The following is an 18378-nucleotide window of genomic DNA, read 5'->3' on the forward strand; positions in this document are numbered from 1 at the left end:
CCATACTGGATATTGGGCGCAGAGAAAACCAATACTGTCATGGGGACGAAAGAGGACACAAGACAACGGAAGAAGATTAAATACTCCAGAAATCGTCCTTGCCCAAATAGTTGAATTGCAAGTGGAGATGCAAAGCCACGGCAAGAGGTTCAGGAGATTAACTCGTGCACTATGGAAGGCATCCTTCCCCATATGGCCTGCACTTCTGTAGAATTTGGAAAGTGGCAGGTCACATCATATAATGAGACCTGAACTTATAGTGCCAAAAAGTGAGAGACACTCTTTAGTCGTCTATTACGACAGGCATGGATACCTTGGGTTGATTCTAATCCCCGGACTTGCAGGGGGAAATTCCAACAGTGACTAGCTGATGTAGGATACTACATTTTTCGTTTTGTTAAGTGCAAAATTTTACATTCCAGAATATTTAGAGCAAGTTATCAATCTTTTCACCACATAGAAATCTTAAAATCTGACTGAATACTTATGCAGTTTCTCTATGGTGGTACTTCTTTATAGGTAACTGCGTCATCTGCAAAAAGCCTGATTTTATTATCAGTATTGTCTGTGAGGTCATTAATATACAATGAACAGCAAGGGTTCCAACACCATTCTCTGGTGCAAACCTGAAAGTAATTAAAAAGTTGCCAAAATTAACAGCATATTTTACTATTACTAATGGAGCAACTTCTGCATGTAGCAACAAATAATAAATTTCCACATGATGAATTGTGTATCACTAATTTTGGGAATTTCTGAATGTTCATATTCTACACCAATTTGAGATTTCTACCAATTTTGGAGAACAGCTTGAGTCAGACGAATGTGCAACAACTTTAATAATTCCACCAACATTGACGACTGTTGGTTGAACAACAGTTTTCCAACACAGAAGGAATATCACACGATCCCACTGATTATTTTCATGAACGTTTTACAGACAGAAATCGCAAAATTTTGATTGGTAAGAGGCCTGTATATTTTAAAAATAATGATTCTGCCTTTTCCAAGGCATCCAGAACAACAAAAATCAATAAATCAGTCACTAGGTATTTCAACAAATTATTGTTTATTCGCAAATTAAAGAACAATTAAAGCATCGAAAGAATAGTTTTTTACTCATTGTCCAAAAAACATGTATTTTCTTTTTCATGCTACTTATTTAATACTCCTCGTGTAAATCTATGCTGTTCAAGTGGATGTAATGATTGTAAGTACATTAATCACAAAATTTTAACACATGAAAATAGCCCAGCACACTGTAAATCTATGATGAATTATCTGGCACAAAGTAATGCAGTTGGTAAAATAGATATAGACTTAACACCAAAATGAAGTGGATTACTGGAGACATTTATTTAAACATATTGCAACTGTTGTAAAATTTTGGCATCAAGAGGGCTTCCATTTCGTAGTGACAATGAAATCCTAGATCTCCCAACAATGGAACTTATTTGGGATGTGTGGAATTATTGAGTGAATTCGATCCATTTCTTCCTAATCACTTACAAAACTTTGGGAATCCTGGAAAAGGTAACACTTGTTATTTATCATAAATGCAAGGAGTTTATTGACGTAATGGGAAAACAGGTCCTACAAAATTATAAATGAAGTTATATTAGTAAAATATTTTTCCATTAGTGTTGACAGTACACCTGATCTGCCTCATGTTGACCAGCTAACTTTTATAATTCTACACATGAAAGACCATGTTCCTTTGAAAAAAAAAGAGCACAGATCTGAGTATTTAGTAGAAACCATCTTGAATTATTTTTTTTAGAGAATCAGGATATTCTCATAAAAGATTGCAGAGGACAAAACTAAGGCAATGCTTCAAATATGTTAGGGAGGTATACTCTTTTACAAGCAAGAATCAAGGAGGAATGTGGATCTGCCACCTTTGTACCATGTGCGGGACATTCACTGAACTTTGTAGTCCAAGCTGCTGGGTGTGGATCAAAGTTTTTTCAAATGGTTCAGAAAATGTACAAATTTTTGTTGAGCTCTACCCACTGGTGGAATATATTGACAGAATATTTAGGTTCAAAAAAAGTGTTAAGTATTTCACAAACCAGATGGTCAGCCTGGGCTGATGCAGTAAGCAGCTCACATGAAGGTCATAAATTAGAAACTTTGATGTCCACTGCAGAAGATACAGAACAGGCAAGAGACACTAGAGATGAAGCACAGTCTGTCCAGAAAATGGGAAAGCTAGAATTTATCACACTAATGGATATTTGTAGTTATATATTGGAAAGAATAGACAAAATAATTATCTTCAGAAAGAAACACCTTACACATTGTAACTAATTTATTTACTTCACTATGATTTTATCATTAATCTCAGGGATAAATTTGATGATTTCTAATTGTCCACCAAAGAAAGAAACCTGAAATCTGATTACAAGGCCCCACCTCAAGGAAAAAATGTAGCAGCTCTCACCGGAGGTTTTCGATGTCTCTGCAAATGGGGAACTAATAGTATATTGGAAATTTATCATCTTTTGAAAGAAAACAAAATTGAAAAAAATTAGAAATCACACTGAATTTTTTTAAGCATGCCTGTAACTAACTGCAGTGTGGAATGCTCCTCCAACTTGAAAAGAATAAAAATGAGTAAAGAAGTACAAGGCTTCAGAGAGAACTAGTTTATCACTGATGTCCATATAATGTGATATGCTCAAAAAATAGCTTTGGAAGAAGTGATTAACTAATTAGCCCATCTCAAATCTAGAATGAGACCTCTTCTACCAGCAGATTTTTAAGTATTAACCTGTGAATGCAAAAGCTACTTCTGTGGATTAAATTATATTACCTATTCATTTAATGTGACTAAAGAAATACAAATATATACAGAACCTCACTTATCTAATTTTTGTGTATTCTAACAAAACAGTGCTCTGTCAAGGTAATAGGGGACCCATTATCCTAATGTGCCCAGGGCCTACAATATGTTAAAGATGGCCCTGGGAGTGCCCTGTACCATTTACCAAGAACTGGGCACTGTTCTTTGAGGGATCTACAATAGGTTATAATTAACTCAGCAGTAAATTCAGTATAGAACCTGACGGGCTGTGTTTCTCAACACCACTGACAGTAATACTTATTTACTTAATCTTTTCAGTGGTAAGAAGAATCTGGTTGATTCTCCTGGGTTGCCTTTGAACAGTAACATTTGAAAATGGTGTTAAGCATTTCAGCTTTTGCTTTGCTACCTTCAATTTCAGTTTTCTGTCTCATTCACTAGGGACTTGACATCAACCTTCGTGCAACTAGTAGCCTTTACATATGACCAGAATTTCTTTGGGTTATGTGAAAGATCACTTGACAATATTCTGCTACAGTAATCATTGGAGACTACATGCACTCCTCTCTTCACAGCCAAATACATTTCATTTAGCATCTCTACCTATAGCCCTATGCTTTGTTTTACACCTATTGTGCAGTAATCTGTTTCTTTAAATGTTTTTCACTGTGATGTATACCTTGGAGATTCCCCAGCTGTGCTACTGGGCTTATACATATCCAGTGCGTGGTAAATTATTCCTTTAAACTTTAGTCAAGAGTTCCTCTTCATGCTCCTGACCAGTGCTGAAAATTTCAAGTTCCTCACTGAAATATGGCACTACCAATTTCTAATTTTGTTTACTGAACCTATATATATCTTCCTGCTAGTTTTAGTTGTCCTTTGAACTTTGGTGATCATTGATACCACAACAGCATCATGGTCACTGACATGAGTTTCTATGTGCACACATCAAAGACATCAGGTGTATTGGTTGCCATTAGATCCAACATATTTCCATTGTTAGTGGGGTTCCTAGCTACCTGTTCTAGGTAATTTTCAGAGAAGGCATCTAGTAAAGTTTTACAAGATGTCTTATGCCCACCACTAATGAAACTGTAATTTACCCACTACTTGTTGTACAGTACGACTGGGGAACTTACGTACAAATGAAATGTTTTCTCTGTGCCTATCTTATTGATATACACTTAAAATTTTCCCCAAAAATCTCACTGCCATCAAATTCAAGTTTCAACCAGTCTTCTGTACCTAGTATGATGTGAGCTTCCCTGCTTTTCATGAGCACTTAAAACTCTGGCAGTACAAATGCTTAACAGTTTTTAGGATTTTAATACATGTAGGAGACTTTTCTTTTGACATTAACAGTGATACTTCTAGGTTTCCTACAGCTATCACTATCTGGATTGGATGGAGAGTCGCCTAATCTAAAAAAAACCTTGTACATATTCCACGCACAGTCAGCTGCCTGAGTAGCAGTCTGATGTGTCGTGCACACCTGAACTTTAGGGGGATCCTACAGTTCTCAACCCTATGGTGCAAGACCACGAAGTTGCAGCCAACCTTGTCACAGAACCTTCAAAGTACCTGGTTCAGTCCTTCCACTCGACTCAGAACTGAAGGTCACATTCTGTTCTGGGGACAATGCTGCAAATTATGAGCTTCGGAGGCTGGCTGGCTGGCCAGCCTTCTCCACCTTCTCTGCCAGTTGCTGGAATGACCAAAGAATGACTTCTGAGCCCAAACGGAAGGCATCATTTGTTCCAATGCGCACCACAATCTGCAGTATGCTGTACACTGTTCTCTCAATGGCTGTCGGAATAGCCTCTTCAACATCTGGATGAGGGTTCCAGGCATAAACAGTGAGTGCACCTGGTGTCTTTTCCTGTCACTTGCTGTCATTTCCTTAAGGGGTACCATCATTTGCCCTAGAAATGTGCTACAAAACACACACACACACACACACACACACACACACACACACACACACACCTATGATGGTCCAAAATAAGCTGTGGCATTGTGATGTGTCAATGTTGCACTGCCCTTCCACTTACCTTTTTAATAGGTCCATAAACTTCAAATTCTCGGCGGAGCTTAGACTCAGATGAATCATAATTCTAGAAAGAAAAACAAAAAATATTTTACCATATTACGACAAAGTGATTTGAGTTTTATACATCAGTGGTAGCAAAGAATCAATCTCCACTAAAACTGACATCTTACTTCAGTTTTGTACATGAGAAAAAGTATAAAGACACCACTACGATTAATACAGCAAAAAACTCTCACATTAGCCTACTGAAGGAGCAATGTGGGAGTATTACTTGTTTTTATCTCATTCCTCATGCTAATAATGTTTTTTTCATTCACCATCTTTTCATTAGCACTGCATATAGTGTGTGTACGTGAAATTGCCATACTGTTATTCATGCAATATTTCACTAAATTTTATTAATCACTATATGATTTACAGTCTGCTTGTAACAACATAAATAGTTCACAATGAAACCTTTTACTCTTAAGAATTACTCAGTTTACTATACATGTAAACTGATACTTGTCAAAATTTCAAACCACTGAAAATTGTCTGTTTCTAGGTTCACACACATTACTTTGAAGTCCACATTCTCTTTCAACCAAGGTTTTACTTTTTCTGAAACCTAAAATTTCAGAAGTTAATCATAATAAAAATTTTTGTACTTCAGAATATCCCAGTCAATAAATGGCATCCTTTCAAAAATTCAATGCCTTTTTTGTTATGGTTTTAGGACACAAAACTGCTATGGTCATTAGCACCCGGTCTGTGACTTAGGAAAAGCTAAAAAACGAAACTGGAAACCAGCAGCAATGGGAGCAAAACTAAAAACGGGGGAAACCAAAAACAGAAGGAAATCTTAAAAAACCACTATAAGAGGGTTGTTTGTTCCCAAAAAGAGCTTCAAATGGCTGACGTCATCTCACTGGCACTATTTAACTCGAGAACGCAATTGGCTGAGTGCGTGTCATCTGCTAAAATGGATGATATATCAGGCAACAGCTGTAGACGGGCGTGTAATGGAGTAAAATAGGGGAACTAAACTAAAAGGTGACTTACCGTCCACAGCTGAGAGCAGTGGGTACAGGGTGGAGGTGAGGGGGTGGGAACGCCACTTAAAAGATGTCGATGGCTAAAAAAGACAGTGCCCTATCCGGAGTCTAGTTAAAATTACCTCCTCCCGACGACTCGTTCGAGAAGAAGAGGTCCAAGCACAGGGAAGAGCAATTTATTATTGGGAAGTGTCGACCAATGTGCGTGCCATAAAAATTCAACACGACGGCATAAAACATTCCGTAGATCGGCAAAGGGAATCATGCGAATAGCCGTCCGAAGAAGAGAGACTGCAGCCTTGGCCGCTATATCGGCCGCCTCATTTCAACATTTACCAACATGTCCTGGGATCCAGAGGAACACCACAGACACACCTCCAAGTGGCGCAAGTGGAGGCAGTCCTGAATCCGGTGGACCAGAGGGTGGAAAGGGTAGAGAGCTTGGAGACTGAGGAGAGAGCTGAGAGTCTGAGCAGATAACATACTGTATTCGCTGATGGCGACGGATGTATTGGACAGCCTGGAGAACAGCGTAAAGCTCCGCAGTATAAACTGAACACTGGTTGGAAAGCCAAAATCAATTTGGGTGTGTCTAATAATATAGGCACTCCCAACACCTAATGTTTTTGAGCCATCAGTGTAAATAAATGTGGCATCCTTCATTTGCGTGCATACAGCAGCAAATGCCCGATGATAAACAAGAAGAGGGGTACCATCCTTAAAAATGACAAAGGTCACCGAGTAGGCAAGATCCGGGGCCGGAGCCATGGTGGTGCCGTACCCCAAGTTGTCAAGTTTTAGGAAAGTGGAAGGAAAGAGAATGGAGCAGTTGACAGAAGCGGACTCCTGGTGGTAGTAGAGAGGAAGGGCAGCCAGCATACCCTAAATCCAAGGTGGTGTCGAAAAAAATGTCATGGGCCAGATTTGCAGGCATGGAAGACAGATGGCTAGCCTAACGACTCAGGACAGCTCGCCGATTGAACAGTGGAGGTTCAGCAGTCTCAGCATACAAGCTTTCCACAGGGCTGGTGTAAAAAGCTCCAGATACTAAATGTAATCCACGGCAGTGGATAGAGTCAAGACGCTGAAGAATAGACGGTCGAGCAGAGGCGTAAAATATGCTTCCATAGTCCAATATCGAGCACACTAAGGTACTATAGAGGCGGAGAAGGACCACTGTCTGCTCCCCAGTAGGTGCCATTCAGGACACGGGAGAGGGGGGTTTTGAGGGATCGCAAACAGCGAGCTGAAAGATAGCTTTCTGTCAAACATAAGACCCAAGAGTTTAACGATGTCTGCGAACGGAAGGTTGACAGGGCCTAGAAGTAAGGAAGGCAGAAGAAAATTAACACGAACGGTCTTACTGGGAGAAAAGCAGAAGCCTGTTTCAATGCTCCAAGAAGGCTGGTTTTTTGAGAGCTGTAGTAGATTGCAAAATCGTCTACTAAGAGCGAGCCCGACAAATCAGAAAGAAGACAATGCATAATTGGGTTTATGGCAATGGCAAACAGTACAACACTTAGCACGGAGCCCTGGGGTACCCCGTTTTCTTGGGAGAAGATACGGGAGAGAGTAGTGTTCACCCTCACTTTAAATGTGCGCTCTGCCAAATTCACGACGAAAAAGAGGCAGCCGTCCGCAAAAGCCCCAAGAGAACAGTGTGCGGACGATGCCTGTCCTCCAACAAGTATTGTATGCTCTCTCCAGATCAAAAACTATTGCTACTGTTTGGCGTTTTCGGATATAAGTGGAGAGAGCAACAAGATGGTCAACTGCAGAATGATGCTTTCGGAAACCACATTGGGCAGGTGTTAAAGACTGCGAGACTCCAGCCACCAGGCTAAACGCTAATTCACCATACACTCCAAAACCTTACATACACTACTCTTGAGAGAAATGGGGCGATAGCTAGAGGGGAGATATTTGTCCTTACCAGATTTTGGAACAGGAATGACGATAGCTTCCTGCCATCGTCTGGGAAAGTACCGTCGGTCCAAATTCGATTATAAAGGCGAAGGAGGTAATGCAGACTATGGTATGATAAATGCAGTAACATTTGTACGTGGATACCATCCGGTCCTTGGGCGGAAGAGCGAGATGAAGAGTGCATGTTTGAGTTCTGGCATGGAGAAAACAGTATTATAGCTTTCACGATTTTGAGAGGAGAAAGCAAGAGGTCGCACTTCCACTGCACATTTCTTCGGGAGAAATGCTGGCTGTAATTTGAAGAGCTCAAAATCTCAGCAAAGTGTTGACCCAATGAGTTAGAAATTGCTACGGGGTCCACTAATTTATCATGCGCGAGAGTGAGCCCAGAGACCGGGGAAAAACGAGGCGCTCCATATAACTGCCGAATCCGACTCCAAACTTCTGAGGAGGGAGTGAAGGTGTTAAATGAGCAAGTAAAAAAGTCCCAGCTTGCCTTCTTGCTATCGCGGATGACAGCATCGCACTCAGAACTGCTTATAGCGGATACAGTTGGCCAAAGTAGGATGGTGTCTGAAAATGCAAAGAGCACGTCGCCCCTGCCTCGTTCCACCAAGGAACAAGGGGGCGCCGGGGCAAGTCAGAGATGTGTGGTATTGAACGTTCCACAGCTGTAAGAATAACTTCTGTAATATGAGTGACCTCTTCGTCGACGCTAAGAAAGTGACGATCATCGAATGTCGCTAGAGACGAAGAAAGTGTTTAATCGGCTTTGGCAAACTTCCAGCGTCTCGGGCGCACATATGGCAGTTGTGTCTGCAATCGAAGGACACACGGAAAATGGTCACTCGAGTGTGTATCAGCAAGAGCGAACCATTCGAGGCGCTGAGCTAGTGGAACAGTACCAACCGAAAGGTCCAGATGAGAAATTTGCCATGGAGGCAGACAAAAACGTAGGGCCCCAGTGTTGAGGCAAACGAGATCCGCTTGGTGGAAGACATCTATCAATAGTGAGCCGCACGGACAAGGATGCGGAGATCCCCAAAGCAGGTGGTGGACATTGAAAAGCCCCCAACTAGCAAACAGGGGGGAGGGGGGGGGGGGGGGGGGGAGCTGACCAAGCAGATGAAGGAGATCAGCTTGTGCTATTGGTGTGGATGACAGAATGTATACAACACAAAGAGAGAAGGTGTATCCAGAAAGGGAAAGACTAACAACGACAGCTTGGGAGGAAGTGTTTAAGGGGATTGGGTGATAAGAGTATCATGGATAAGAATCGTGAGTCCTCCATGTGCTGGAGTGCCTTCAACAGAGGGGAAATAGGATTGTAAGAGGATCGACAATTCATCCCCATTGGCTGGACTGGTGCGGATATTCCAATGGATAATGGACATAGGGTGGACAGAAAATTGAAGAACGTGACCAAGGTTGCCCTCAACTCAACGACTACTCAGAGCTTGCGATCAACAGTGTGGAACTGCATTCAGCCGAAGGCAGAAGATACTGATCCATAGGTTGTTCGGGAGCAGCTCCTGCCACCAACACCCGGCCGGTTGACTGGTTGTCAGCAGTGCGCCTCAGAGGCACAGAAGACTGCTGAGGGTGGCTACTGCCAAGTGGTGCTGAAGATTAGACGCGCCGTGGCGGAGGAGGAGAGGAACTGGGTTTCTTATTAGCCTTTTTGGAAAGAGAACATTGAGATGAAGGAGGAACCGATGGTTGAGATGTTGGGGTACATAAAAAATCTTAACTAGTAGGCTCTTTTTTGGAAGAGCAAGTGTCTGATTTTGGGGCTCGAGATTTAGCAGAACCCGATGAAGGGTGAGCCATAGAGAGAGCAGGTGAGAGTGGGGAGGTTGAACGGGCGATCTTTGCGCTGGACGATCTGACGACCGTGGCACTAAAGGTGGGATCACAAGGCTGAGTGGCTACCTCCTTTGTTGGCCGAGGAGAGGCAAGGACAGTGCTGTATTTACCTGTGCGAGGCACAGTGGGCTTTCAACTGGCGAATAACTTTCGAGCAGGAGAGGTCGACATCTTTTCCTTCACTCCGATTTCCTGAACGAGCCGTTAGTCTTTAAAAATGGGGAAGCAGCGTGGTCACCCATACAGTTGATGCAACGAGGGCATATAGGTGGACAAGCACCCTCATGGGGATCCTTGCCACACGTAACACATTTGGCCGGATTGAAACACTACTGGCTGGTATGATTGAACCGCTGACACCAATAGCAATGTGTAGGGTTTGGGATGTAAGGGCGAATGGAAATTCTCATAGCCCGCTTTTATGTTCGATGGAAGCTGAACTCTGTCAAATGTCAAGAAGACAGTGCGAGTTGGAAAATGTTCTTGTCAACCCTTTTCATGACTTAACAGCTGTGACGCCCTGGTCAGACAGGTAGTTCTGAATTTCGTCTGACAATCCGTCGAGGGAGCATGTATAAACAACCCCACATGAGGAATTTAAAGTGAGGTTGCTTCCACCTGCGCAGGGAAGGAGTGTAACAGTGAAGTGCCTGACTGTTTCTAACAGCAAGGTGCTTTTTCGTAATCTCGAACAAGACTTTACAGGACCTGCAATTGCGTCGACTCCTTTCTGAATAATGAAAGGAGTTGACCGTGGAGAAGTCGTGACCTTCGTCCGACAGAGAAACAACAAGGAACTGTGGCAATGATGGAAGAACTGTCTGTGGCTGAGACTCATTGAACTTATGCTTGTGAGCAGACAGAGTAGATAATGAGGAAACCATTGCGGAAATATCCTCCATCAAAACTCAAAAATCTTAGCAGTAGTCCAAACTCTTAAGTCTAAACTGAAGAGGTTCCTCATGGCTCACTTCTATTATGTCGAGGAGCTCCTGGAAGAGCTGAAAAATTAAGCAAATTCCAGTGTTACATTGTTGATTTTCTTTATTTAAACTTACTTCTTGTCACCTGAATATGTGTTTTATATTTCATTTTATCGGTTTCTACTATTGTACTATAATTTCATGTATTGACTCATTCTATGACCATGGAGACTTCTCCTTAATTTGGTTCCACGGAACACTAAATAAAATAAATAAATGATTACCGGCATCTCCAATGGCGCACTCCTTCCTTGTGGGGGTCTCTTCTGAGGGCACTCCCGCCTTAGGTGATTGTGCACACCTCAGTTCACACCTCCCGAGAAACGGACGGAGGGACCAATCTGAACTTTCGGAAGGTATCAGCTAGGGTAATCACCCCTCCCTGGGCCTGGCCGTTACCAGAGGGTACGTACGTGTCCTACCTGTCTACCTGGGGCAGGGAATTCCGCATTACCCCGTCATCAGCTAGGCATAGGAATGTGTGGGTCGGCCTTCAGACACGCACAGGGAGAAACAAAGAGAAAAGGAAAGGAAAGAAGAGAGGTCTCAAATGCTGCAGTGGAGGAAAGGGTAAAAAGAAGAGGTAAAGAAAAGAGAAGGACAAAGACTTGCCAGCAGAGAAAGTGAAGAAGAGAGACTGTTTTACATTTCTGAGTGTCCGTCTCCGGACGTAGGCACTAAACATACTCCCAGAAGGGGGAAAGCGAAGGAAAGAGGCGGAGGTGGGGGGAGGCGAAGATGGGGGATAGGGAAGGATGCAGAAAAGGAAGTTATGCAGCCCGGAAAGGAAGGAGGGCCACATTAGCTCGGGATCCCATGCTCGGTACACATATATCCACAGAAGAGTTGCGGACGTCCCTGGGGAGGGGGGGTTTGTTCAGTGCCTCAGTTTTTCTATTTCTAAAAGTGTATGTACTGTTAAATAAATAACCTGCTAGTTTCTTAATTATACCAATGAGAAAATTTCACTTTCTCAATAACTGCTGGCATACTTTGGGAATCGCCATACACATTTGAACTACTGTTCCACGAAATATTACTTATTTAGTCATGCACTTTAGATAAATTTGACTGCCTATTGTACCTTATTTTTTAATTTTTTATGATCCAAAATTTAATAGTACAACATTTTACCATTTTGTAATTGTACATACATCTTTGTGTTGCACACGAGCCCACAGGCAGTCTGAGCACAGCATTCAAAGTGTAAACATCAAACAGTTTTATTAACTCTATCACTACAGTGATTGATGTTAAAGTGACCAAAAGAGTCCTAAGAGAGGAAGGGTAAACAAACCCTGATGAACCCAATTATAACCAGTGATCTTTAAAACCAAGGTATGGAATAAGCAGAAGTAAAATATGGGTAAAAGGGTGAAGGTGGGCAAGTTGCTCTACCCAGAAAGCAGCTGGAGACCCCCAGGACATGCTACATGATGGGAGAGAGATCCTCTGCATTCGACTGGTGTTTCCTCATCCTCAATTACCACAACATAACTATGACAAAATCTCAGGAAAGAGAACAATGCCCATAAGACAGTTAACCAATGATAGTTGGAAAAAGAATAAGAAGAATTAAAAATGTTGGGAGGAAAGGAGCTAGGCCAGACCACTGACCAAGGGCAGCCATGAGCCGAGTCTGAGCAAGCAACTAAATTCTGCTCCAAATCTTGGAGTGAGTGACAAGGCCAACCTGCTCTACCACAGAGGAGTAGGAACCACTTTCACTAGTAAAAATGTAAAACTCAGTCATAATATAGTAGGAATGATTAAAATCTGTTCGCCAAGTAGTGGCAGGAGAAAAAGCGCACAAAAATTAATGGAATATACCAGCTTTTGGAGCCTTTGGTTTCTCCTGGCAGAAGGATGAAGGGAAAGGAAGAGGAATATAGGAAAAGAACTGATGGTTAGGAAATGGAGATAGTTACAGAAAGGTCGCCCATAACCTTGGGCTGCGGAGTTACCAGACAGCAGGAGAAGGAATGACTGTTGGGAACTGCACCGGTGAAGATTTAAAAACCTGAAACCTTAAAAGCAGAAGAGAAGATGTGACAGAGGTGGGGAGGAGGAGGGAACAGACAGGTCAGATCATAAAAGATTCAGAAACTAAAAGTGAGTCATGAAAGGAATAGTTACTGACACAAGAAGTTGAAACCAAATAAATTAATGTAAATTAAGGCCAGGTGGGTGAAGAAAACCAAGGACATGTTTTAACTCCAGTTCCCATCTGCAGAGTTATGAGAAACTGTCGGGCGAGGTACCACTCATGCTGATGACAACTGGTGAAACAGGAGCTGAGGTCACAACTGTCATGTTATATAGTCTGGGAGACGAGTCTTTGGTATTGACAGCTTGGTAGCGTCTTTCCGTTGCCTAGCGACCGCAGGCAGGCAGCTAATGACGGCCTGACTGAGCGGGTAGCAAGGGCAACGTTGCCGCTCTGAAACCCGGGCTAAAATTGTAAACAGCACTGCAAGTACCATCAGAGAGGCGGCAAAAACCGAAGGGGTTGTGGAAGAATGCATCGAAAATTATACATCTGGGAGAGAGCAGTGATTGTTCTAGTAGTGCTGAGGAAGACGATGTCAAATCACATTCTGACAGTGATATGAGTGGTGTTTTTCCATTACAGTAACTACAACGTATTCAGGAATGTAAGAAGGGAGTTTGCTATCGATCTACAACCAGATCATCATATTGTGAGTACTTTCTTCAGATTATAACTCTTAATACACTGACCAATTATTCTGTAGCTTGTAGTAGAACCAATTAATAATGCTAACACTTAACAATGGAAACCAAAACTGCTAATGTTCAACAACTTGCAAAAATAGTTTTCATTTCAGTTGTGAAGTTTAACAAATAACTATTATGTTTCAGCATCTTAGATACTTGTACTAAATAGCTCTTATCAGTTTTCGAGTTAATATATTTCAAGCATAAACTTCAAATAAATTCACGCGTACCAATACGACTTTTTTGTCTCGCTTTTATTTCTGCTGCTAGAGAATGCGTGTAGCAGACAGGGCGCCGTGTGCTGTGAGCCATGTTCGGCAACATTGCCGTCTGCCCGCCGGAACTGTCAGTACCAATCACTCGTCTCACGGACTATAGAGCAGGTTCTGAACAGCGTATTGTATTTGGGCAATATACACCCTTTGTCTATGCCCGTTCATCCTTACTCCCACCATCCCCTCCTGTGAAATGACATCAGCTGTGATGTAAATACTGTTTGGCTTTCTAAGTCACCAAGTTATCAGTTAGGATAAAGGGCATAGACAGATGTATATTGGCAACACATAATATCTTTTGCAGACCACTCAACAGCATGACAGCCATGACTGTGTTGCCTGTTTCACTACGTATGTATGCCATTTTGATTCTCTTCCAACAGTTTTGAGAAACTATGCAAGTGGGAAATGGCGTTACAATTTTTCTGTTTTATCACCACCCACTTTACTAATTTACATTAATTTCTTCAGTCTTAAACTTTCAGTAACTTCTTTCTTTGTTCCCTTACAGCTTTCTGTATCTTATTTTCTGACCTGTAAGCCCCCACCACATGTCAACTATGTATAAAGCCATTAACTTTTCATTCTTACCAACTATTGAATAATGTGACTCATCAAGCTTTCCTGTCGGAAAGTCCCACTGTGAGTATCATAGGTGCCCCTACTTATTTTGTTGCCAAATATCTGACATCACTATTGGGACCTCTTGTAGGCAAGTGCAACTATCACATTCGAAACTGAATATTTCATAGGTCACCTGAAAACTCTTGGATTGCAATCATTGGGTCTCTCAGTAAGTTCCGATGTCTATTTACAAAGGTGCCCTTGCAGGACACTCTGTAGCTCATTAGCAACAAGTTAGAGGACGTAGCAGCAGCATTATTTAAACACGTGCTTTACTCAACATACTTCTTATTTCATGACCAATATTTTGAACAAGTGGACAGTGTCGCCATGGGGAGCCCTCTGTCTCCTGTGGAGGCCATTTATTTTGTGGAGGACTTTTAAGAAAAATCAGTACAGTCAGCCACTCTCAAACCCTCTTGTTTTCTGCAGTATGCAAATGATACGTTTGTGGTGCAGCTACAAGGACTTTATACTCTACCTATATTTCTTCAGCATCTGAATTAGCTCTATCTGAATATAAACTTCACAATGGAAATGAACCAAGATGGTACTTCACCTTTCTTGATATTTCGGCACAAAGGAAAGCAGATGGAACCTTGGGACACAGTGTCTACCGCAGGCCAATGCATACAGATCTATATCTGCAGGCCACAAGCTGCGATCATCCTGCACAATGCAGTAGTGCTTTACATACGGTAATTCATAGATAACATGTGGTATCTGAACCTGAAAGCCCGTCGAGTGAAATACAACATTTGGAGACAGTGTTCTGAAGAAATGGTTATTCCGAGAGACAGATACATAATGCATTCAGACCCAAGCGAGTTCAATCTATGGAGCAGAATGAAAATACGAAGACACTCACCACTTTGGTCTTTTTGACAATTTTGGTGCCACGTTGTCAAGAATCTGAAGAGTCCTCTGAAGATATGGCATTAAGTGTGTTTTTCAACCATCTGCAAAGCTGAGAAATCTATTGGGTTCAGTTAAGGATGATCTTGGCCTAAGAAAATGTGGTGTGTACAAGATTCCTTGTCAATGTGGGGCCTCATATATGCCATACAATCACAACGCAAAAATAAAGATTTTTTGATAACAGACTCGTCACAACATTATTCTTGTACGGTCTTTGGTGAGCGACGTTTGGCCGCATTCTTAGTAAACGCAGCATACAGAGCACGCACAGGAGAGCTGCTCTGCAATTTTTGGTTTGAGTATGGCACCATCTATCTGCATATAATTGCACATGTGCGATTTACGTGCCTGTGCATTCTAGGAACGAGATGGCATCGTGCGGATACTGTCATTTGTACCTACCCACCAGCAAGGTTTAACTACTTGAAGATTTCTGACAGTTGCTCCGAGGAAACTGAACAATAGATTCCCTGTGAGAAGCACCAAGGCACGACTGACATGACTTTGGTCCCTTTATTCCTCACCGTTTATTCAGAGAAGCCAAGACCCATCAATCATGTTCCAAGCCTCCAACAATTTATGGTGTAGTGTAGACAGAAGGTCTGAATCTAGTACCCCATCTCCAAAGTCTGCATCCAACTTGAGCAATTGGTCCGCATCTTCATTCACTGAGATCCCAACATGACTTGGGACCTGAACAAGGGTGGCCGATCTGTTTAATGAAGGTGAAAAAAGGAGATCCTGGATAATCAATGGGTGTCATGGGTGACACTGGTCAACACCTGCTGAAGACTACTGGAATCGCTGGTAATTACGAACATCTGATTGGTACAAAAACCGACATGACAGGGTTCTCATGGTGGCCACCAATTCTGCAGTAAATACACCGCATATGTTCAGCAAGGAGCACAGTTCATCGACGTCGCACATGCATATACAAAACTAGTTTGTTCGTCAACCTTGGAACCATTTTTTTTGTTTTAGGGCGCACAACTACAATGGTCATTAGCACTATGACTAATTTAGGAATGTACCTTGAGGCACAAGGTTAAAACAGCAACTAAAAGGGACAACACTATAAAAGACATTAACAGACACAGGATTAAAAAACTACAGCAGAATCAAACGTCCTTAGACAGGTGTGTCAAGTTGATAAAACGAAGAACGCAAGCAGCAGCTCCTGGGTCATCCGCTAAAATGGCATCCAGAGTACATGGCAGGCCAAGATCAAGACGCAGCGTACTAAAATCCGGACAGGACGTTAAAATGTGGCGGACAGTAAGCAATTGCCCACATGGACAGAACGGTGCCGGCACTGCCGTCAGCAGATGGCGATGGCTGAACTGGCAGTGTCCAATTCGTAGCCGGGTCAAAACGACCTCCTCCCGTCGAGAAGGACGTGAGGAGGATGTCCAAGCTACGGGAAGAGGTTTCAAGGCCCGAAGCTTGTTGTCCCTAAGTGCAGTCCAATCGGCATGCCACAGCGATAAAATGCGCCGACAAATGATCATGCTACAATCTGATGAAGGGACACAACAAGAAGCCATCCGAGGCTGGAGGACCGCAGCCTTGGCCGCGGCATCTGCAGCTTCGTTCCCAGGGATACTGACATGGCCAGGAACCCACATAAAGCTAATTAGAGACCCGTCATCCACCAGCTGCTGAAGAGAGCGTTGGATCCGGTGCACGAAAGGGTGAACCGGATACAGATCACTGAGGCTCTGGATGGTGCTCAGAGAATCTGAGCAGATGACATAACCAGAATGTCGGTGGCGGCAGACGTGAAGAACAGCCTGATAGAGGGCAAAGAGCTCAGCTGTGAAGATCGAACAATGGCCATGTAGCCGGTATTTGAAACTGTGCACCGACAATAAAAGAACACCCGACCCCGTCATTGGTCTTAGAGCCATCTGTATAAATGAAGGTCATATTAATGAACTTTGAACGAAGTTCGACAAAAAGGGAGTGGTATACTGAACCGGGGGTAATCTCCTTTGGGAGCGAGCGGAGGTCAAGGTGAACGCGAACCTGAGCCTGGAGCCAAGGTGGCGTGTGGCTCTCACCCACTCTAAAGGTTGCAGGGAGCGAAAAATCAAAGTGTTGAAGGAGACGAAAGCGAACTCCAGGGGGTAGCAGGGCAGAGACATACAACCTATATTGACGGTCAAGAGTCGTCAAAAAAGGAATACGATCGATGGTCGGGCATTGACAGAAGCCGACAGGCATAACGACAAAGCAGCATATCGCGCCGGTAGGTGAGTGGCAATTCACCGGCTTCAGCATGAAGACTCAACGGGACTAGTATAAAACGCTCCGATCGCAAGCCGTAAACCCCAATGTTGTATGGAGTTGATGCGGCGTAAGATGGACGGCCATGCAGAGGAGTATACAAAGCACCCATAATCCAGCTTGGTGCGGACGATCGACCGATATAGGCGAAGTAGGACGGTTCGATTCGCTCCCCACGACGTGCCACTGAGAACATTTAAAGCACGGGTACAACAGGCAGCCAAATATGACATGTGGAGACCAACTAAGTTTACTGTCAAATGTAAGACCTAAAAATTTTGTTGTCTCCACGAATGGGAGATCAACAGGGCCGAGTCGTAAGGACAGTGGGAGAAACTCTTTGTAGCGCCAGAAGTTAATACAGACCGTTTTCTCGGCAGAAAAACGGAAGCCATTGGCGACACTCCAGGAGTAAAGACTGTCAAGAGAACGCTGAAGAGAGTGCTCCAGGAAACATGTACACAGCGCGCTGCAATAGATGGTAAAATCGTCCACGAAAAGGGAGCCTGATACATCATCTGGGAGGCAATCCATTATTGGATTGCTCACTATGGCGAAGAGAGCGATGCTCAAAACGGAGCCCTGTGGCACCTCATTTTCCTGGCGAAAGGTGTCTAACAGGACAGAACCCACACGTACCCTGAACTGTCGATCCATTAAAAAGGAACAAATAAAAAGAGGGAGGCGACCGCGAAAGCCCCATGTATGCATAGTGCGGAGAATGCCCGCCCTCCAACAGGTGTCGTAAGCCTTCTCCAAATCAAAGAACACAGCCGCGGTCGGGCGCTTCCGCAAGAAGTTATTCATAATGAAGGTCGACAGGGTAACCAGATGGTCAACAGCAGAGCGGCACCTATGAAATCCACAT

At 43.1% G+C, this 18378-nt stretch overlaps 1 protein-coding gene across 1 annotated transcript in view; it reads right to left on the reverse strand.

Moving 5' to 3' along the window:
- Window positions 1-18378, reverse strand: part of LOC126365894 (U1 small nuclear ribonucleoprotein 70 kDa) — a 68328-nt gene that overhangs the window by 33199 nt on the left and 16751 nt on the right. Inside the window, exon 4 of the mRNA XM_050008613.1 lies at window positions 4861-4923. Within this exon, the coding sequence (XP_049864570.1) occupies window positions 4861-4923 (63 nt within the window). The remainder of the gene's footprint in view (window positions 1-4860; window positions 4924-18378) is intronic.

The sequence above is a fragment of the Schistocerca gregaria genome, chromosome 4 (genome assembly GCF_023897955.1).
Source record: "Schistocerca gregaria isolate iqSchGreg1 chromosome 4, iqSchGreg1.2, whole genome shotgun sequence".
NCBI classification, from domain to species: domain Eukaryota; kingdom Metazoa; phylum Arthropoda; class Insecta; order Orthoptera; family Acrididae; genus Schistocerca; species Schistocerca gregaria.